This window comes from Lissotriton vulgaris, chromosome 2_1 (assembly GCF_964263255.1).
Source record: "Lissotriton vulgaris chromosome 2_1, aLisVul1.2, whole genome shotgun sequence".
Taxonomy (NCBI): domain Eukaryota; kingdom Metazoa; phylum Chordata; class Amphibia; order Caudata; family Salamandridae; genus Lissotriton; species Lissotriton vulgaris.
In genome coordinates, this window is record NC_141687.1 from 120,310,980 (window position 1) to 120,334,402 (window position 23,423).

A 23,423-nucleotide genomic window follows, 5' to 3' on the forward strand; every position below is an offset into this window, starting at 1 on the left:
AAGTGACAGAATTAACATCATAATTATTATTAATAATATTATTAATTATTATTATTATACATGGGATTCTGGAATCCCTGTATAAACACCTGCCTCTAATTTCTTCATATCGGCTAATAGTGAGGCCCCCAGCTCGTCAGAACTCGACTATTAAGAGCTATTAAAGTCCTGACGTCACAATGCCCGCCTCCAGAGCCAGCAGCTGAGGTGAAAGGCGGGTCAGGCCATGAAGCATAATGGAACCAGCTGTTTAAAGCAACAAAATGAAATATTGCTGGTCTTCTGCTCTATTTTTCTAGCTTACAGTAACAAATAGAAATAACTTGTTTATGTTTGAACTCCTTAGACTATCTCTGCATGTTTCTACCCATTATGGGCCCTCGCCCACAGGGCAGCCTATCCTGACAGGGCCTTTAACAGAATGTGCTGCCCTTGTAGCATTCTATATTACTACTGACAGAATGCAGTAGCATGCGTCATATCAACATGGTACCAATGGAGACAGTGCATATCGGAGCAATAGTGAATAACTGAATTATGAATTGGTGCTGTGATCTGATCTGTCCAATGACTCACCTCTCCATTGTGGGGGGAATCTCCGTTGCCAAACGTGCTGGTCACCACCAGCAGGAGCGTTTCCTTCTCCAGGTCGCTGACTTTATACTTGTCCATGCACAGAACCTGGAAGAGGGAAATACCTGTATTCATAAGTTGCCATAATGCAGCTGACTTGTGACAGCATCATCAGAGGAACCAGAAAACATCATGTTGTACTTTGGAGCTGCAAATATGGCACTGTTGAGGGGAGGAGCGCAGGGGGCAAACATACCGTTTCGGCAGTGATGCTGACAGCCCTTGTGCTGTTCCCGGGCACTATACCACTGGATTCAGACAACAGGTATTTTCAGCAGAGTATTCAGCCATAGACACAATGGCACTTCAGTGCTCTAAAAACAGAGGGTGGACACATTCCCAGGTACATCCATAGAAGTTGTGTTACTACCTCAAGACCTCTGTCTTGTAGTCTTGTAACAGGCGACACCACAGTGACTGACAAGCACCTATCCCCTGCCATCGGCTCGGCCACTGTAACCGTTTCAGTACATAAAAAGGATGCTCGATAAGGTCCACGGGTTCAAATGTACGTACGTCTTGCAAAATTTCCCCTTCGTTTACTTCATTGTATCCTAGTTATAGACACTTACATCAGCTGGAGTATGTTTACTTCATCTGCTGTATTTAACTTCTGAGTTGTTCACACTAACAGCTCCCCTATTATACAGATGTGGGTCCCCACATCTTTTTCATCTTGTTAGCTCTCCTTTCACTTCCTTAAATCTATTTTCCCATATACAGATATGTCCCAGAGAATAGAATACAATCCTGTGAGGTGTGGGAGACCATCTGAAAAAACATAAATGTTTTTAAATCCTCTAAGATTTATCAAAAGGGAGCCCGTCAGTGGGCTTTTGGGTATTTGCATCAATGAGAACTGACACAACTTGTCTCTCTCTCTACGAAAGACCCTAAAACAGTGGGTTATCAAAGGCATTTTAGAAGAGGTTCCATGCTGTTCGTCAAGAGAAAGGTTCTGTCCAGGAGGGCAACTAACCTTTCTCAAAAGTCATCTGGAGACATTTTGCCAGGTAATCCTGGCATTCCTCGTGAAGCGAGGCCCCAGTACTTGTGTAAAATATCATCCGAAGGGTTCAGCTGTTTCTCCTTATGACAAGAAGACATCTTGAGATGTTAAACATTGAAACTGTGAGTACTATCAGAGATCTGATGGCATTGATGGATAGGAGCTTGTGTATACAGAGCAATGTGCTATAGAGCATACTAGAAACTGTAGTGCTTAGAGGTGCTGATAATTTATATGAAGGTCTGATTATATGGTTCTTGTTTTGTTGACTTTGGAGAAACAAAATCTGGGTCCATCTGGCAGAAACTTAACCTATGGCCTTTAATATCTGCAACAGGAGCATTAACTAGCTTACTTATCCTAGGGAAGAAGTATGCCTCAATCCTTGAATAAGGTATCTAACACATCTGTTAAAAGCAGGTGAAGAACTTGCCACGTGGGACAGAGTTTGAACCCAATGCTGGTTAGGGATACAGTAAATGTCCTATTTATACACCATGCTTCTTCCATCACTGATCAGAGGGTGGCCATGTCACCTTACCTTAGTGTTGAAGGCACAGTTGAACAGCAATGCCAGTTTATTGGCAAAGGTTTCAGATTTCCCCGTTTCGGTGGCATACAGAATGGTGGCCTTTGTTCTCCGTGCCATGGACCTCCCCATTAGTGCGGACATAAAGACCACAGCTCTGTGGAAACACAGACAGAAATTTTGTTACACAAACTTCATATTATTTTTAGAATTTTTTCAAAAAGCCATCTCTGAATGTGTCATCATGAGCACTAAGAGATTTCTAGACTGGAAACTCACTTGGCAGCAACACTAAATTTGACCTTCTTCTTCTTCGGCATTCGCGTCTCATCCTTCCATACGTGTGTCTTGTACGCTTCCACCTATGAAATTATGAATAAGCTGCATGACTGAAGAGCATTCAAAAGGCTCATTTTACAGAGATATCCAATGAAGAAGTTCAGGAGGACATTTTGTACGTTTCCTAGTTGTTTACTGTAGTCATCCTTAAGATGATAGTACAATTCATACATTTCAAATGAACAATACTTCAAAAATGTACATTTAAGTTCTAAATGCTACGAAACTGATAAACCTGTCCCTCAGTTCAGACATATTAATTGTAATCAAAATTTCTGAATCATTTGTATCCCTTAGAATAGCAGCAAATGTTAGATGTACATACCTGAGTCATAACCACTAGAATTCTATTCCATAATTCCTTAGCTCATTCTAAAACCTTTCATTAACTTTACATAAAATCATTTTCAAGTATCACTCGTAAGTGTCAAGGCGGTAAATAATGATATCGTTTGAATTTTAAGAAGGATTGGGAAGGACTTACTGTCTTATAAAAATAGTCCTACCCAGTTTCTCCCTTGTTCATAAAGATGAAAGCAACAAATGTAAGCTTTTTTAAATTAAATGTATATCCTATAGCCATTTGTGTCTGTTAAAATATTGGAGACACTACGTGTTTGTTTTATAAACCTATACATACAAATATTTTACAAAAAACATATTTATAATTTCCCTTTATAAATATTATAAACAGTTCTAAAACAGAACAGGGATTCAATCAAATCATTATTTTTATTAACAAACCTCTGAAAATAATATTATATTAAAGTTCATTGCAAGCTTTAGCATGTGTATCTAAAATGCTATTTCTGGAAATTATTGTGTTATGTTAGTGACAGAATGCAGCAGAACATTGCAAAATGCTTCATTTCATGGCAATTTTTTTATGCTTAACTGCACTTCCCAAAGAGTAAGAAAATGCTTCCAATTTACACTGTTAAACGTTTACCCTTTTGAGTACCTACTTGTACTCTCCTTACTAGTGTAATAATTCTATGCTTCTAAAGCAGAGACGTGCTTATGACCATGCACCAAGGCAATCGGGTAGCATGATCTCTTCCATGTGCACACATGTCCCACCTGCATCTCTTACCTGGTAGTAATAGAAGGGCGAGAGGATATAGTTCAACATCTCCTGGTGGAACACGGGTGTGATGCTTCCGGATATGGGAGGCACGAGCCAGACCCAGTCGGCCGGGCAACCTCCTCGGAGCCTGTGCTCATTGTGCATGTACTTCATGAAGGACTCGGCTGCTGAGTGGTGGTCCATGATGGTGACATTGTGTTTCTGCGAGCAAGTGAACATAAGAGATTGATGACCTTAGCAATAACACCTGAGTTTCTTGGATAGGGCTAGCCCTTCTCACAAGAAGGCCTAGGGCTGCCAGACAAATAGCTACAATTATCCTAGTGTGCTTTTTGTGATGCGATGGGGCAAGCAACAGGAAACCTCCCGGGTTGAAAATGTGCGGTACAAAAACACGCAATACAAAATAGGAGCATCCCATTGGTCAAGAGCGTAGGCACCCCTGTGACCAAAGTTAATATAGAGGAGGAACAGAGCAAGGAAATACCATAGAGTTGAAACTCCAACCAAAAACTGAATGCTACCGCCATCTTACAACATCAGCATTAAAGCAGAGGGCGTTAGAGTCAATAAGCAGGCATCCATCTTTGATCAGCCATGAGGACCGAGTAAAGGCCTTCTTCAGTAACAGAGTTGGCGGGAGGAAAGCAACATTCATCAGCGCGCTCTAGACAGGCCATGCACTGTTCTCTCAAAGTAAGCCGGAAGTGCTCATGGCGAGACTTACCTGGAAGCTATACAGCACGGCCACGTTTATCTCAACGACAGCCCGGTCTTTCCACAAGGAAGCGAGCTTGTGTGTCTCCAACCCCATCCGCCGCCCGACCTCCTACAGGCAAAGGAGAGATACAGTGAGGAACAAGTACAAGGGGCAAGGCTTCTAAGTGTATCTTTGTGTTAACTGTTTAGCATCGGACAACTCACAATTGTCATTTCAGGGGTCAGCGGTAATCCCGAGTGGGCCGGAAACATGATTTACCAGTTTGGGTGTTTCCCGGGGTGATTTCAACTGCTAAAAGCATCAGACATTTCCCTGCAAGTTATTCCCCAACAACTTTTCTCCCATTGTGCAGTAAAGTGACTGAATTGAATGAATTCGAAGTTTTTGTCTTTTAAAAGTGTAATTTCCACATGCAATGACCCAAAACCTATTGTAATCGAGGTCAAAATGATTTAGGCTACACTTCCATCCGATTGGGCTACTGAAGTGACGCCATGATGCAGAGTAAAGACGTCATAGTTAGTATGGAGCACAGCAGCCAGAGAAGCTAGCAAGCCTGTCAGTCACTTCAATCGTTCTCCTAGGCCCCCATTACAAGTGGCCAGTTAAAACCCCAATTATTTCCCTGCCCCAGAATTACTGATACCGGGGGCCCCAGTAATCCTGGGGGGAAAAAAATAACGGGGACTACACAGGAGAATGACATGCAGGAATCTGCATTTCCGAATGGAGTACCAGATGTTTTCCACCAGAGTTTCCTTTGGAGATGTCAGCTGCTTTTAGAAGCCGAAACTTCTATTCTAAAAACACAAATGTATAATTTCATTAGACCCGGTAGTGGCCCATTGGAATTTACAGGCTACTGATGTGATAATCCGAGCACAATTATTTGCAAAGGGGTGAGTTCAAAGACAATGTACAGCTCTTCTGGTAAGGCGCTGAAGGGCATTAGCGGATGGACAGAACGGTATGCTGTGGACGTATGCTTGGTTAGCAGGCTATCAGTTGCAATTTGGCCTGGGAGAAAAGTTAATTACACTTGAGTAATTTTGCTTTACTCTTTTTACACAAAAAATACTAAAAATTATGCCCGTTCACGTCATTAGGAGTGATTTGGCACAAAAAAACAGATGTCTCTGTAGCTAACAACATTACTTTGCTTAATTTCCTTTCGAAGGGTTTCTGATATTTATCTTGGAATGATGAAATGCTGCGTTACCCTGATTCTAGTTTCGGGTTGGGACTGCAGCAGTCATAACAATGTGCTGTGCTATTGTAACTAGAGTGGGCATGTGATCTGCAATCTTCTGATTTCTGCAGCAAGTGCAATGTGTGAATGAACTACTTAAAGGGATATGGAAATTGTAAACTTCAGTTCTCATCTCTGCAGGATAAGCTTCAGCCCAAAGAGCTTTCTTAGTGTGATTCCACCTATGGGCTACATTGCGGTAACAATGCCTCTGCTCACATAGAGGACTGGGGGAGGCATATGGATTTTCTACATTGATAAGTGTAATGAAGGTGATGAAAAAATGGGTGTTCCTTCAGGAGTGTGTCTTGGCGTGTGCATAGTGCTTATGGTGAGTTGTAAGTGGTAAGTGTAAGGTAGAGGAAATTGTGAAGAAGTGGGTGGGAATTTGGTACTTCTACAGGAGTATCTTAACCTCATGCGCGCTAGCGGAATTCCGCTCGCGCGCTGAGAATTAGAAAATCGCACTTTGCGTGACGAGCTGGGCTCGGCATCAGCGTGCGAGGAGGCTACGCGATGACAAGCCCAGCTCGTCATCAGCCCCGAAGGGGTTAAGGTGTGAGCATAGTAAATGTGGTAACTGGGTATTTACAATGTAAAAGTATGTGGTCGTAATGCACTCTGTTATTTAAGTTTCAAGAAATATATTCAAAGTTTAACATTTTAAATAAAACTATGAGTGCAAAGTTGCCAGGGGGCTCTGGCCTAGATCTGGGATAAATCATACATAAATAGCTAGAATTTTTTTTGTAGGACTAGCGTTCACTGCAATGCCCTAAGGCTTCCCTTTAAATCTAAGTCCAAACAAAAATTACCAGATGGTGTTCCAAGCAAGTAATATTTTTAATCCAGTTGATTGTAGAAATCAAAAGTAAATCGCAAATGTTGACATCAAACTTACGTAACCGTAGTTGAGATAGCACATATTTTTTTTTATTCTGTGAATCCACAATAGTCATGAATAAAACCCAAAGCATAATTTTGGGTGTAAAACTCTTTGTCAGGGGTGGCTTATGGTAATTCACAAGGGTTCCGTATTATGGCCGAATCCGTGAAAGACCACTTTACTGGTTGTGGCTAGGAATATGTAGAAAAGGTCAGAGAGATTTACCTTCAGTAGACAAAAATAACCATGTTGCTGTAAACATCTACGCTCTGCTCATCACTATTTTAGAACGATTATGATAATGAAAGGCTAGTTTTTGTTTTAATTGTTTAAAGTAAAGCTATAATGGTCCTCTGTGACCTGCCTTTGCCTTAACTGTTGGCTCTAACAGGAAGCATTATGATGTCACAATCTAACTGTAATAATTCATACTACTGATAAGCTATATCATTTCCTTATTTCAGGTGATGAGAGATCTCACAATTGCTGTCATCATTAAATTTGAGAGGGACATTTACACAGGGATTGCAGGCTCTCATGTAATATAAATGTACAATTGCACAGGGATTCTACACATATGCATTTTCTGCTCTGTAGTCAATCAATAGACTTAGGGTGTCGGCAGACAGGTGTGTGCTGGGATAGTTTCACTGGTCATAGTTTTTCTTGAACCTATCCTGGATTTCTGTGAGTGCAATGGGATACTGATTTCTTCCATTTCCCAAAGTCTCAGATCATTCTCTACTTCATTCCCCATTAGGACTTGGAGGACCACTACCTGCTGTGAACCTGCCTAGACATCAGCAATGTAAGGGCAGTAGATGTTAACATTTGGCATTAGCCTCTGATTATTAGCTAGCCTGAACACTTGTATACTGAGAAGCCAAGTTTGCTGTGTTCGTGATCTAGAACTTGGGCAGAACATGTCTGTGTGAGTTATGTTATGTTAATAAGCATCTATTAAGTGCACACATGCACACCCCAATAGGTTTGCAAGCGAGTTACCTCCAGAATGTTGAGACGTTGCACGTCGCAGAAATCTCGAACACCAATTTCTGTCCCCATGTACCAGCCGTTGAAAGGGCATGCTGAGAACTCAATGCCCCCAACCTCCAGAAGCATGTTGGACACCGCAGGCAACGCATACCATCTGAGATCCAAATCTTTAAACCATTCATACCTGTTCAGAGTAAGGAGGTTACATTCAATCATTTATTATTTTCCAACTGTTTAGCAGATCTCTATTCTGTATACTTTCTAGAGATTATTGGGGAACTGAAAATTACTAAAGGAGCGAACATCCAAAATAATCTAACACCATCTATTCACAGAAAGAATGCAGGAACCGTGTGGGTTTCCTTACCGTGTCTTCCCATTGGCATGCTCTGGAAGACCTGGCCTATGAGTGTACTGAATTTACCAGAGTTAAATCTAGTGTTTCCCTTGAGGTCACTGCCCTACAGCTGCATCGTAATAGGACAATTATCTATCTATCTATCTATCTATCTATCTATCTATCTATCTATCTATCTATCTATCTATCTATCTATCGACCAATCCACAAGTATGTTTCCCTGCTTTTGCACTCAGTGTAGTAATAGGCACATTTCTTGATTACCAAATGAATCGTACTAAGCAAAGAGATGTGTATAGATTTAACCACTATTGTCCCCGCCGGATCTACTTACTTTGGATGTTCCATTGGCACTTCTAGGATAGCTTCTGGGGGGATTTCAAAAACTTCAGGGTCTTGGCCGTTGGCTTGGAGCACCAAGGGGAGGATATCAAAGCGACCATACTTTGGCTTCCATCCAAGATCTATGCACACCTGAAAGAGAGACAGAGACAGAGAGAGAGAGAGAGAGAGAGGTCAGGTTGAGCGAGATAAGGGTGAGGGAGATGGGATACTCAGAGTGCAGGGGAAGAAACCGGATAGAGTCACTTGCCTGCACAGCGTGACAGACTATGCATTTCACTCATTGCCAGCATTGCAGGACCGGTTCGGTGTTTCCAGCACTGCTAGCACTGCAGGACAAGCTATAGGTCTCAGTCATTCCCACCAGTGCAGGACAAACTGTTGGTTTCAGTCACTGCTACCACAACTGTAGATGTAAGTTTCAGTCTCTATGTTCTGCTGAGTTCCTAAAGCCTTTAGAGGAGCGGCTTCTGCATGAAGGGCTCCTCGGAAGACACATATCCAGGAGAAGCGGCTTCTGCATAAGGAACCCTGGGAGAACACTTGTCCAGGCAACTTCCTTCCTGTGCTAGTGTAGCTGCGTGGGCTATGAAGAAGGGGCTACTGGGCAGATACATGGCCAGTTGCTGTGCTGCTCTACCTGTGTGAGCTCCCCAGGGAAGGGTCAGGGGCAGATACATGGCCAGAAAGCTCCTGTGCTGCTCTACCTGTGAGCGCTTTTCTGGATGGGCCACTGGGCAGATCCATAGACCATTTGTTCCTATGCTACTGTACCTGTGTGAACTCTGCACTCGCCGGGTCACCCAAAAAGGATCCATCCTCCATTTGGTAGCCAGCGTAGCGAACCAGTTGGCCGTTCCATACTCGGAAGTCGTGCTTCCCATCGGTGCGCTGGGGGAAGACTGTGATGGTGGATCTAGGGAAGAGCAGCAGATTGAAAACTGGTGAAAAACAGGCATCAGAGCCGATCCCAGAACTGTACACATTTTATACTTGAGTTTTTATCAAGAATGGACCAGGTGCCATTGGCTACCAGTGAGCTGTACAATGATTTAAGTGGAATAGACACATAACATTATCAAATATTAGAAATAAGAGTAGCATTTTACAGTAATATTGGAATGCAGATTGGAGGAATGCTTCTGATTCCCTTTATAGTAATAGCCCATCCAAAGGTCTTCGATAGGGCAAGCGGGGATCCTGTCAAATGCTGTCCATCCCGTGGGAGCTGCATGCCGGAAGTAAAAGACAGGTGGGAAAAACATGCCAAAAGCAGGGTGTGTACGTGGGATCATGCATTTAGATAACGTTGAGAGGATTGTACGAGTGAATATCGACACCAACAATATCGTGGCATACTAATATCTAGGACAGAATATTGAAGGAGTATACATCGAAAGGTATGCGCACATAGGAAACCATAGAGTTACTATTCCGTACCCCACCTCTACGTACCTTGAAGATATATGTACCACGTAGCTACATATATGTGGAGTTACGTATCGAAAGGCTAGTCTTATTTACCCGTGTATACTTTCAATATTCTATCCTCAACATTCTGTTGCATCGACATTCTTGACTCAATATATGCTTAGAGTAGTTTGTTAATCCCTGGTGGTGTGATAGCTCAAAGTTAATACAATCCTAGGTGACTGCCTAGGATGCCACCAGAAAGGGGTGCCCTATCGTGGACGTACAAGGAACAAATGTGGCCAGTTTACTTTTGAGAGCGAAAACTGTATTTGTGCCTATTTCACAAAAAACCCTTCAACAGAGCCTCATCAAGGAGTAAAGAGAAATCCTGAATGGTAGTCATGTATAATGAACCAATATCAATACTGGACAGAATGCATTTCAAATAATTTCTATTAACAAATGAAAAATACATCACTGGCTGGCTGGAAGGTACTAAAGCGCTTCTCTTAGACCCCTTTATTAAATCCCCTTTGCGGTGATTGAAAGAATGTGTTGATCACGTGCTGGAACATCTCACCTGGATTATACCTCTCGCTGGGAGGAGCTGTTGCTGACATTTAAAGGGGCCATCCAGTAAAATATGCCACAATAGGTCTTAAAATCCACTGAGTTGGGTAATAAAAACATCCGCGAGTCAAACTCCTAAACCCATTCAGGTTGCAATATGTGCCACTTGAGCACTTGACATTATCATGTTTCCCCCAAACCTCATCACTCTCACTGGCTCCAGTTTCTCATCTGTGTAAGGTATATTTGCTATTGATCTACCTAACCTTACATTTCTGGCGTTCTTTTACATTATTGTCAGTTACCTCTGTTTCTAATCCTAGATTCTTCTGGTCACTCCACACCCAATCTATATCTCTTCTCGATTTTTTCCCCCATAAAATTCATCCAGATCACCTTATGTTCCATTGAACTCTGTACTATTCCTGCTCCAGTTCTTTCTTGTCTCACCTGAAGATTTGCTGTGTCTAGTTACACCATCCGGGCATCACAAGTGCTACCTCGCGGTGAGTGCGGAAGATTGTCAGTGCAGAAAGCGCACATGTAAAAAGTACCAGCTCTTTTCCAAATGATGCAGAATACGGAGGCGAACGTGATTCGAAAGTAAAATAAAATAACTAAACAAATCATACTAAAAATATGTGCATCGTCTGCGTCTGCTTCCTCACAACATTCTTTCTAGAACAACTCATGTTTTCTTCAAACAAAGATGGCGGCCATGTTCTCTCTTCCTAGACGTGCTACTCAACGTACCTTAAATTTCCATTATTTGAGGCATATTTGAGATGGCGTAAGATGTGTTCGAACATCTCTTTTGCTGTGGTGATCTTCCGAGCATCAAACACCTAGAAAAGTAGAAACAAACCAAAGAGATTTTTAATTTGAACTATATGACGTTAAAGTTAACATACGACTCCACGCCGGAAAGTGGCGATGAATGTGGCAGTGCAGTGCCTGCATAGAAAATAGTGAATGGCTTATCATATGGTACAATACATTTGTGGATTCTTTGTGTATCTCTTCTACGCTGTGTTCTTTTTAGATCCCTCTACTGCAGGGGAAGGGGCAGATTTATACATTTTGAATTCAAATTACATTTGTTACAAATGTTTGTCGGGCAACTATGCACGATACTAGAAGGGTGCAAGTGTACCGTATCTCAAAAGCAATATTATGCAAACGACAAACGCTTCCCATTACTGTATGATAGCCAAAGGTTTATTTATTTATATATAAGCATTGCTTTATAGAATGCCACGTATCAGTTTCTGGTCACTTTGCAGTACACAATGGCAATACATTTGCAAAGTGTATTTTTACGGGTTGTTCAATAATTCTGGCTTAGGTCCCTTTTCTGGGGGGTACATTTTCACCTACTTGTCCGGAAATGTGGGGGCTGGTCTGTCTGCTGAGGAGGAGGGGCATGTTTGTTTTGTAGTGATGGAGAATCTTCTTGAAAGTTACTTTCCTTGGACAGAACTGCTCTCAATTTCTGTGCAGCACAGTCTAGGCAGGGTCGGAAATCTAGTTTTGGGTTCTTCCAGAGTCACGCTGCCAGCACCGGCTTGTCATGTCCTGCGGCTGTTACCCTGAGTGTTCAGCTGCCCAATTGCCCTGTTGGTTCATGACTGTTGTGTGGAGAGGGGTAGACTTTGGAATTGGTCCTGAGCCATGGTTTGCATATACCTTCTATACGTAACAGTTAATCTTTAGTTCTCTCTTTAGTGTAAGCAAGCTAATTGTCATTGGGTTGGGAGGGACATGATCTGAGATACTGAAATTAACTCATAGTCTCTTAGCTTGGTTGTGGGACACAAGTGTTTCTATAAGTCTTCCTTTGCGGTACCAGCTTAAACCATGGCTTAGTAGTCTAGGTGGCACAGGAGCCGGGCACTTCTTAGTTCCATGGGGTGACTAGATTGTAATAAGGGGTGGATTTTTCTAAGGATCACAAGCTGAAAATTGGTGTTGTTGACCACAGCATTGGTTTGGGAAGAGAAGGAGGCTGTAGGGACAAACCAACCACCTGGGTACTTTGCTTTTGTTGCAGGTGTTCGGATTATGCCCAGAACAGTCTGGGTCAGTCTTTGAACGAGCGAGGATTGAAGTCTTTGGTATCATCCTTAGATGATACGAGGGTTACAAATTGAAGGAACACTGATTCTCCTAAGATCATCCCTTCCATCGATCCAATGAACTTCTCAATTTTTCTTGTAGCAGCACAGTTCAGGGATCTTGCTGAGATTCTTTAGACATTCAGGGAGGTACATTTCAAGGGTGTACACTGGTTATTGTATGGTTATTTGAGCAATGATGCACACAAACCCAAGGGAATGGAAATGTGGATGAAACCCTCGGGTTAATATTAATTTCTGTTAGAGAAGGCCATCTGCCTGGTGCAAAGGGTGTGATAATCAATACAAGTGTCACTGACACCACCGATAGGGATACACTCAGAATTCAATGAAATCGCATTTCCATCTTTGATAATACAATCATTCCTGGGCAAGCTAATGACACACCAGCGTTGATAAAGTTACTGCACCCCACAAGGAAGACCACCAATGAACTCTCTGTGAATGTGAACCAGCAGCAACGCATGAGGCGTCAACCCGAGCCATTCATCTGTACTCAGTACTGTGTGCAAAATGATGGCTGTACTGTGGCCGTACTGTGCATGTCTGAGTGGTAAATGTGTGTCACTTCCCACACAGATTCAGTATATTGTCAGTTTCAGTCTAGCAAGATCTCATGCCAAGGTAATACTTATAGTGCGGGTGCTGTGGAGGAGAAAGGGTTAAAGAGCTGTGGTGGGTGGTCCTCGTGAGCAGTAAGAGCAGATAATGCTGTTACCTTCAGGTTCGACCACTGGATCCGCCCAATGCACCGAGGCGCGTTCCTCCAAGCTTGCTTGGTGGCGTAGATGAGCTCGTCTTCGGTCAGCTGGTAGGTTCCTGTAGTCTCTATTTCTTTGGTGATGGTCTCCAGGCGGGCCAAATGTTCTTCTATCCTGGGCCTGTAAAAGTTAAAGCAGAACTTTGTTACATTGAGCGGATGCTACCCCTAACCATGCTGTGTCCAATCACAACTGTCCACGTCACCTTAATTGTCTCATCCTCATGGGGAAAGATGTTATAAAATCTTTGGTAACAATCTCATGTGCTTTCCTAATTTCCATGCAGTAATCTGTGGTGTCATCACATTCTTATGTGGGAGCCATATTTGTATATAACCAGTTTTATAAGGCGCTTACTACTTAGGAGTACTTTGTTTAGGTGGATGAATGAACTGAGGCCTGAGGAGATAAGATCATTTTTCCAACATCACACAGTTTGGTCTGGTGGAAGTTAGAATCAGGCCCCCGGTTCTTCCTATTCAACAGTCAACAAACTCACTGCCAGATCACACCCCCCTCTGGATGTGACAGGTGAAAAAAGAATCTGCAAGAGCGAGATAAAGGGGCAGCGACTGTTTGGTGGAGGACAAAAGAGCCATGAAGTGGAATTAAGACCAGAAAGCCTTGGTATTTGGCAACTCCAACATTCGCCAGCATCACCTGCAGCTTCTGGAGAAAGGTTTGGGCACCAGGGGACATATTACATACAGTGACTCGGGGGCACAAAGGACATGAGCGTCTGTTCTTTCCGCTCCTGTGGCACTGTACTGCAGCGGCACCGTATTTCACGAATGTGTTGTCCCCAGAGAAGCTGCGACTTTGCATCTGCCCTGAGGACAGTGTCTTATCAGTAATAGGGCACACTGTCCCTGTTTGCACCTGTCTCACCAATTTGAAAGCCCATGGCGGCGTAAACAGTAATACTGCACCCGATTTGTAATACGGTCCCAGCACTTTCTATTTTACAAACTAAGCACTGGATGACCCTTAAGCTGTTTCTGACTGATTCCATTTTGACGACAACCTTAATGTATATTCCGTCAGGTGCTGCATTTTTATGGTGTGTTGTGTTTTCTGCCTCCTTCGCACCAGTTTCTGCACGGGCCTAACATTGTTTTAAGTAGCCCCCAGTGCTGCTAAAAACCAGGGGGCATATTAACAAGGGCTTTATCTCCACTTTTTTTGGCTTAAAAAGCCAAAAAAGCGGAGATAAAACTATCGCCCTATTTACAAGAGGGTGCTAACATGCATAATCGCATGTTAGCATCCTTTTTTCTGATGCCTCCCTTTGCATTTCTAATGAGGTGCAAAGTGGCCATCACTGGGCGATGGACTACCTTCTAAAATATTGCTGATGTTCACATCGCGATATTTACAAGGCAGCCCACAGGATTTTAGCACACGTTAGATTTTGGCGAATACAGCGGTATTAGCCAACAACTACCTTCTGCTAAAATCCTGACTTACCTATGCTTAACATAGGGGGTGGATTATGCTGATACGACCACAGGGTCGTATCAGCAAGGTTATCGACGTTTTGCAGGGAACATCGCTGGAAAACCAGCGATGTTCCCTGCAAAACGGCGCTTTTCCTGCTATCTCTGGAATTTTTATCGCCCTGGAGAAACGTGTAGTTAATAACGCGCTACCAGGGCGATAAATTCCAGAGATAGACGGCGATAAATAACAAAGCGCTAAGCGCGATTTGCGTTATTTATCCCCATCCGTTGTTCATATGCCCCCAAGGCTGCCTAGTTTTTATTTCCCATTCATATCTCCTTTTTCCACCACTCCACACTTCCTGTCTCTTTACCTCATTCTTGGAGAATTTTTCAAACCTGTTTTCTCCCCTTTGGTGCTATTTTCCTATTTTATCTGCTTCTCACAGCCTCGCTGTGACTTTGTGATTGATACTTGCTGGACATCTCGTAGAAATGTAAGGAACACTTCTTCCTAGTTTTATTGATTTAGTAGGCATCGTACTTTATTTAATTTTTATTTAATAACCCACTTTGTCCCATGTGTATATTTTGTTGCTGCAACTTTAGTATTTTGTTCTACTTTTCTATTCCATTCCTTAGTCTCAATCTCTGAACACAAAAATTATTTTGTGAATTTCTTCAAATTATTTTCTCACGTTGGTTTCTCGTGCTGACGACAAAAATATGTCAGTGTTGTCTCTGTGGCACATTTGGTCACACTTAGGGCAATGAAAAAGTAAATATGAAGTTCTTTCAAAATGAGGCGCCTATGATTATCTGCATATTATAGGTCCCTCTCCATAAATGCACCATGAGCAAAAAAAGGATGGAATGGAATACCCACTGATTAATACAACATTTGTATCCCTCACTTTTGTTTGTTCATAAGTGCAGATTTTATGCACGCAATTCCATTCCAATTACGTCTATTTAGCATGATATTATATTTTAATTTTCAATGCAGGTGAAGGTGCTACCAGGCCGCTTTTAGCACTACATAAAAACAATAAACAAAGACAAAAGGAACTAACTGCATAATTAAATAAATGAAAACGAACTTACTCGTTTAGTGAGTTGTTGTACTGGTTGATGAATTCTATCGCCTGCGTAAGGACCTCATCTGGTGGGAGGGGCCCGTCCCGCGGGCCCCTCACTAAGTTCTTTGGGAACATGATGGAGCCCTGGCAATTTTTGGTCCGGCAACCGATATTCTACAGAAAGAGAGACAAAAATCATCAAGATGCAAGACCATACTATCACTACTTGGTATCTACGCCTACGCGTTCAGTGCAGTTCCCTCTACTGTACTTAGCACATGATGCATTAGCCAAAACGAAATTACATTAAAATATAACATGTATTTTAATGACCTAAACACATTATTAGATCATCAAGAGCAATCCCAAGGATTGTTGCACACATGCCACATTTTGAGGACTCAATCAGCTTTCTGAATCAACCTGCCTTTAACATTAGAACTCATAAGGGATAAAAGCCATAAAATAAAATTATTTCTCATTTAGGTTTGCTAACTATCACACTGACAATCAAAGAACAAGCTGTTCATTTGATTACGTGCTTAAGTACAAGTAAACTATCTTTCATAATCAAGACTCTTATAAACTAGGGTCAGATAAACTAGTGTTGAGCAAACTAGTTTACATAAGATACTAAGATAAACTGTGGTGAGATAAATTGGTATGAGATAAAGCAGTTTTAGAAGTACATGTATTACACAAACTAGACTCAAGATAACTAGTCTCAGGTACGGTAGTCTTAGATTGGTAGACTCAGATAAAGTCCACTAAGATAAACTTGTTTTACACATATATTAGCAACGTTCAGATAAAATGGTCTCAGATCACCTGGGTCAGCTAAATTAATCTTGGCTAAACTAGACCCAGATAATACAGGGCAATATAAACTAGGCTAGTTTAAGTAAATTATATTGTGCTACAATAGTTTCGATAAATAGAAATTTAGTTAACCTATGTGGAAAGAGAAAAAATAGTTTCAGATAAAGCAGTCTTAGATAAACTTATATCAGATCAACTAGTTCAGATAACTGTTTAACTGATCTCACATAATCAACTTGCTTAAACTCAGATAACCTAGACTCACAATCCAGAAACTGCTCGCAGTTATGTGAAATCTGACAGAATGGGCTCTTTGCCACCTGTCCTCTGGGCTCAGGCCTCAGAGGCACTGTGCGGCAGGGAGGTTCGCTGCCTGACCCCTAGGGGGAAGCAGAGGGCCGCTGGCCACGGGGCCCGGATCCCAGCGTGCCCACTTACCTCCTTGGCCGTCTTGTGCAGCGTGTCTTGAAGGGTCACGCCGTTCTGGAAGTTGTTCAGCTTGAGATACCTCGGGCACTGGGGGGCTTTCGCCACCGGGGTGATGTGGTTCGTCGTCTTCTGGAGCCACAAGGGGACAAAGGAAAGCCGTGTTATTAGGAGGAGCGGCCGTGGACCCCCGGCCTGGGCGAAAGGCGGGCAGTGCCATTGCTTCAGTCTTTCTCCGCTCCATGATTCCTCCCCTCACATCCTTGCCTCCCGTGTTCTGCCCTTTCCTCCTTTCACCTCTACTTCCTCCCTCTTCTCGTTACTCCTGCCCCCTCGCTTTACCCGGATCCCCCTTTGACGCAAGCTCCCATCGCTTCATATCCCACCTCTCAAGCATTACTCTGACTCGCCCCCGGATCCTCTCCCCTCCTTCTAACTCTACCTCTCTCTGCTCTCCATCCTCTCATCTGTCTGTCCTGCCTCCTCATGTTGCCACCACTCCCTCTCTCCATTCCTATGGCTGCCTCTTCTCCACCCCTTTGCCCCATGCCCTCATCATCTGACTGCTCCGTCGTCTCCTTCTTTCTACCGCTGCCTTCCCTGTCATCCCATACTCCTCACAGATTGTTTTCATCTTCTCCTTTTTCTACCTACTTTCCTTCATCTCTTCCTTCCATTCTCTGCCTTCCCGCTAAACGGCCTACCTCGATACATCCACTCCCCATCTCTTTTCTTCTTCTTGTCTCCCTCTGCTTCTATCCCACCTACTCCTCCCTTCCTCCCTTCTTTCTTTGGCACCCAACCTCGTCTGCCACATTCTCCTTCTCACCATCTTTCCTTCCTTCTCTGCCTCCCCTCATATCCCACATTCTACTTACACCTTCCCTACATCTCATTTTCCTCTTTTCTTCGTTCCCTCTTACCTTCCTCCTTCCTTTATTCCTTACCTCGTATTCCCTTCCTCTTTCCTTCTTTTCTACCTTCCTTCTCTGCCTCTCCTCCTATGCCACATTCTCCTTAAATACTTCCTTACTCTACTTCCTTCCACCCCTCTTCCCTTTCTCCCTTCCTTCTTTCCTTCCTTATCATTTCCTCCCAATGCTACCTCGTTCTCCTCATTCCCTCTCGCCTACCTTCTCTGCTCCCATATTCTCCTTCTACATATTTATTCCGTTCCTCTTCTCCACCTTCCCACCCAACCCTACCGCCTTTACCTCCCTTCCGCCTTCTCTTCTTTCCTTTCCTCTTTATCTTTCCTTCGCAACCCTGCCTCTTCACCTCTCTCTCTCATTTCCTTCTTCTCTATTTTGCCTTACTTCGCATCCCTGCTACCTCTGCAGACGGACCTCTCCAGCCATCCAATCCAGCATCCATGCTACCTCAGACCTAGCTCCTTCTATCTTCTCTGGTCCTGTGAGTGATCAGGAAGCTTTGTGTGCAGAATCTGCTCTCCATAATTCACATCATGTTGAGTCACCAAAATGGCAACTATAGCTGAAGTCATGGCACACACTCCTTGACCCCAGGTGACCCCTGAGGATGACCCCTCGTCCTATGCTTTGACTTTCAAAGTTCTCCTGAATGCTGCTGGGGGCTAGAGGAAGAGGAGAGAGTGGGGGGACAGACAATAACCGAAGCCCTCTGAACTTTTGGTTCCTGCTGCTGCCTTCATGGGCGCTGAGACCAGAGACAGGCACAGCAGCACCAGGACAACCAAAGGCAAAGCCAGAGGGGGCAACTACTGCCACCGGCTGCCCCCATACGACACCCATAGGTCACACATCAGGAAAAGCAGCCAGACAGGTGAAAGGAGTGAGGTGAGACAGCAGAGGGTGAAAGGTGAGCCCAGAAGATGCCATGAGATCGGACCCAAAGGAGGACAGTGTGGCACATGGAGGGCACCTCCTGCCTGCAGTCACCTACCTCTGTCTGTGCCCGCACGTGCGTCATGGCGTCGGCGTTCTTCTTCTCGCCATTCAGCTGGGCTCCCTTCTGCGGTGCGTGACTGTGGAAGGGAAGCACAAGTTCAGTTGTTCTGTCCCTAGACCATCTGCCCTTCTTCATGTGACTTATGCCAGAGTACTCCAAGTTCGGTCCTGGAGGCCCGAATCCATGCCAGATTTTTAAGATAACTATATTTATCTAAATGTGGAGAAGTGTGGCTCACTGGTTAGAGCAGGCAGACCCTGATGCAGATGTCAGACCCGGGACCAGGGTTCAATTCCCGACGCGGCAGGGTCTTGAGCTAAAAAATGTCCACAGACTCGATAATTCTCGCCTCGGTGCCTACTCGAATCATGGGTTCACACTCTGCAACTCTGGGCAATAGCTTGCTTAATCTCCACTACGGCCCACCGCGATGGGATGCCTGGTCTTCACCTTGGGGATGCCCAGTAGGGGTTATCTCGCAGGGAAAGCCAGGACGGGTTCCCAAAGCAAGCGCTAAGAGACCTGTTGGTGATTTGGCGCTATATAAATCGAAATTAACATAACATAACATATGTTAAAAATCTGGCCTGGATCCGGCCCTCCAGGACCGACCTTAGTGACCCTTATTTACACGGTGGATGTGAACAGCAGCGTAGCAAGGGCGTCGGAGGCCCTGGTGCAAGCAAGGAAATGGCCACTTTGACTGCTTTTGGGGTATTAAAAAAGGAAATGATCAGGGTTCAATGTCACCCCTCCCGCTCGAGGCTCCAGTGCACCTGGGGCCTAGAGCGGGAGGGGTGACATTGAACCCTGGGTGTTGACTCCTGGGGGTGACGTCTGCTGCCGCTTAACAAGGTAATTTGGTGTGGAACTCTCTGCATAATCCACCAACATATCAGGGTAGAACAAGTGACATCAACGCACCAGAGCGTTCCGGTTAGCCCCTGATTCCATCCCTGGGCCCTCATTAATCTGCTTTTTTCTGCATGGGCATTAGGAGATGGATGCGGAGTGCAAACTACATCACTACACATGGTTCCTAGAGCCTTGTTCACTTTCTGTTCCAGCTAAGCTTTCATGACCTCTGAGACAAGGGATAGCAAATAATAATTCCACACACGTCATTTCGCATCAGTAGTAATAATGATGTCAAACAATTACACAGAAGCATGCTCAAAAGACACAAAAGACAAAAAGCAATAGTTTGATTAGATTGCTAACAAGGAGGGGTGATATTACAGATCAGTTTCATCCTGACCAGCTTCCAGACAATATCCTGATAGGGTGCTTCCGACTCAGGTGCACATCTGGTTGAGTTGCAGTAATTAGCAGGTGCACAATTACCACACCACTTCATGTTTCAGCCATCAAAATTAAAAATAACATTCTAATTGCACCTCATGTTCCCCATTTCAAAGTGCTCAATCCCTCAATACATGCCCCATTACCTTAATTTGTGCCAGGATTTGCCTGATGAAAGTCGCAAGTGCAAAATCCCCAGAGTTTGCAATCTGTGCTCATAAACCCTATTTGGAAGCGGAAGGGAGTTGGCGCCCAAATCGGAACTAGCACCCTAGTTAGGATGGACATAGCGAATGAATGGCGCCTACTTATCTTGATCGACATCTGGCAAAAATGAAATGATTGACCTGAGATAATCCTCAGATGCTAGATCTCTACTATTTGGCCAATGGTCGGTGTCGAGATTATTCTTCTGCGCTCTCGCTGAAGAATCGGGAGGAGGGGTCCATGCGCATTCTAGCCATGGTTCCTCAAAACACCAGAGTGAAGAAGCCATGTTTTTGTTATTTGTGTACCATCAGAAGGCTTTTCCCATACTGACCTCTCTTCAAACAGTTAGTGCCAAGGTTGACTTGATGTTATCGAGACTCTGTTTTGGAATGTGTTCCCTCACTTCCTGCATGAAAAGCCTCATCATTACAAGCCCGTTGAACAGAAAGCAAGAACCTAGAAAGTCTGACCTGGAAGGAGATCCTCACATGCCCAGATGTACCACCTAATATCCACCACCGGAATATCGCGGCACAAGAATATCGAGGGACAAAATTTCGAAACCATATACTTTGAAGCATAGATTTACTATTCCTAATCTAAACACCTTGAGGATATATAAATATATTGCCAAGGTAGATAAAAGTGGAGTTAGGTATAGAAATCGTAGACTTATTGAAGAGTCACCATTTTGTTATCCATACTTTATCCGCGATATTGTGTTTCATTGATATTCTAGTGTCGATATACAGTGTGCACACCCACAAGCCCTTGTGGCTGAAGCCGGGAAGCCGAATCATTAACTCTTCTAGCCGTGGATCGTAAGAAGAGCCTGGCACTGACTATTCTGAAGAAGTCTTATGTCCATGCAATGGATTGCTCCGTCAGGCTGAAATAAAGCCTAACCTATCCGGCGGAGAATTTGGAAAGGATTATTAGACCAGAACTAACTGAGCTGGTCTTATTAAGTGCAGTTAGTCAATACATATGACACCTGGATCAGTGTCCTGGCCAGCAAGGGTCCCTAACACAGGGTCTGACCTGTTGAACAGGCAAGATAGGTCTTCAGGCCAAAGATGTTTGGAGAGAAGCTCTGGAAACCAGTTAACCTTGAGTTGTTGACCTCACCCCTTCCACGCAGAAGAGTAGGAGAGGAAAGGCATAATGGGCTCCAGACAGGAAAAACGGCTCAGATTCACCCAAAATAAGCCTCTCCAGCTGCGAATTGGCGCAGCGGGGAAGTACTTGGTAATAAAAAGGAACAGGCGTAGGTGGGAACACTTCGAGATGTGCTTCCTGCAGGAAGCCTCTTCAAGCAGGCTCCGTAGGGGTCACCGCGGTGCTTTTTGCTTCTCTCCGCTTCCCAGATATTTCCTGCGTCATTTCTGACAGTAAACACGTGAATTAGAATCTGTTTCCTGTCCATAAATTTCTAAAAGTAGGTCTTAGAATGACACCCTCGCTGGAGAACGCGTGCCAAGTGTCAAACATTGCAAATGGGATAGCACAACTCACAACACCACATCTGTTGCTTTCACAAATTGGTTGATCTATTGCCTTTATAAACGCTACCACTGAAGCGAAATCTCATTCAACATATGTCTATGTACCATACGCTCAATGACAACTAATGTGCAGGTGAGGAAAATCCACGCAAGATGACAGAAACACCATGAAACTATAAACGAGGGCTCGGTTTGTCGTTAATCGCTCCCACATTGGTATAGCCCAGTGTTCTGCCATATAACGAAAGAGGATCATCTTCAGATTCATTCAGTGAATGACTATATGCCATTGGCTGTTCTCAGGTGTTGAGCATCCTCAGATGATTGTCATTCTATTGATGTCCTCTGTTGTCTACTGTTATGTTATTTGTCATGTTATTGGCCATTTATAGAGTGCACGTTCACCGTAAGGTCTGTTGGTGCTAAGGTAACGAGAGGCAACAACTGAAATCCAAATCAAACATAGGCATGCTGGAATGGCCATGTTTTTAGAAGTTTCCTAAAGCTCGCATAGTTGGAAGATGATCTAATATCTGGAGGGAGAGAATTCCAGGTGTGACTAAGCCCTCTTCTCCTTGACCAGATTCAAGATCCTACAAATTCCCCACTGTCACATTGTTTTTAATCAGTTCTTAGTGCACTAAGCATATTTTCTCATTCTTTTGTTGCCCTTATGTTTTTTTGGGGTAACCACGCCTACAGCAGCACTCTACAACTACCAGCACACAAGAGGACGGCTTGCAGAGGATACCGGTCCAAAATGGCTTCTTTATGTTTGGTCGTCTCTCTTTTATTACCTAGTTTACTACTTTCAAACTACACTATAAATGACAGATCAGTGGCTTTTTAGAAATCAGTGGTTGGTAGGAAGACTAGCATTGTTCAGAATTACCAAGGGATCTGTCCCCCCAGTGGTACGCCAGTCTTAGCTGCTGATTGAATGACAAGAGTGCAGTGATGTTCAGGCTAAGCATCACTTTAGTCCATACCCCTGGACCATTGCCTACTCCCAAACAACTTTTTCAAACAATCAGTGGGTTACTACCCTCTTTGAGGAGTGGGTAACTTTGTAATGATTTGTAACCGGAACCACGGTCTCAAAAAATTGGTGCATTGCTTAGCAAATGGAAATTTGAAGGGGACGCTCTAAGCAGAGACGGACTGGGGACGCAAACTGTCCCTGGCAATAGAGTCAGACCGGCTGCGCGTGGGGGGAGGGCGGGGGCGTGCATGGAAAACACGGCAGCTGCTTTTGTTACAAGGGGCTGATGTTGCTGCTATGCTGCAAACCGGTCCCTGCTAACACAAACCTTCTCCCACCCCCCAGGGGCCAAAAAGCAGCCCACACCCTGGAGACCCACTGGGGAAATGCCCAGAGCCCGCTACAGCCAGTCCGGCCAGCCCTGACTCTAATCATGCCTCTTCCAAATTGTGGCTCAATATTCATTTCTAAATCCCTTTTGTAATTCAATAACCTGTCACCAAATCGCAAAATGGTTTAGTGCATGCAAAAAAAGCCATCTGAAGGTCATGAACGGTCCGATTGCTCAAATGCAGGCGTTGCAACCTCAAAATGGCTTCGTACACCTGGCGCTACATTTTGTTGGAGGGGGTTTCGAGGCAAAAGGAAGCCTGAAGGTGGTCTCCACATTCTAAAGCTATCCCAGAGTTTCACACATTGGGGTG

The 23,423-nt window shown here is 43.9% G+C and overlaps 1 protein-coding gene across 3 annotated transcripts in view; it reads right to left on the minus strand.

Moving 5' to 3' along the window:
* Positions 1-23,423, minus strand: part of NOS2 (nitric oxide synthase 2) — a 56,298-nt gene that overhangs the window by 23,616 nt on the left and 9,259 nt on the right. For 2 of the 3 annotated variants that reach the window (XM_086954555.1, XM_086954553.1), the window contains exons 3-15: positions 18,715-18,796; positions 16,804-16,923; positions 15,572-15,720; positions 12,986-13,148; positions 10,886-10,977; positions 8,924-9,065; positions 8,142-8,281; positions 7,459-7,633; positions 4,325-4,426; positions 3,604-3,798; positions 2,451-2,533; positions 2,184-2,328; positions 577-681 (exon numbers count right to left, since the gene is read on the minus strand). In XM_086954555.1, coding sequence (XP_086810681.1) covers positions 577-681; positions 2,184-2,328; positions 2,451-2,533; positions 3,604-3,798; positions 4,325-4,426; positions 7,459-7,633; positions 8,142-8,281; positions 8,924-9,065; positions 10,886-10,977; positions 12,986-13,148; positions 15,572-15,720; positions 16,804-16,923; positions 18,715-18,796 — 1,693 coding nt within the window. The remainder of the gene's footprint in view (positions 1-576; positions 682-2,183; positions 2,329-2,450; positions 2,534-3,603; positions 3,799-4,324; positions 4,427-7,458; positions 7,634-8,141; positions 8,282-8,923; positions 9,066-10,885; positions 10,978-12,985; positions 13,149-15,571; positions 15,721-16,803; positions 16,924-18,714; positions 18,797-23,423) is intronic. The other variant, XM_086954556.1, reaches the window with a different exon arrangement.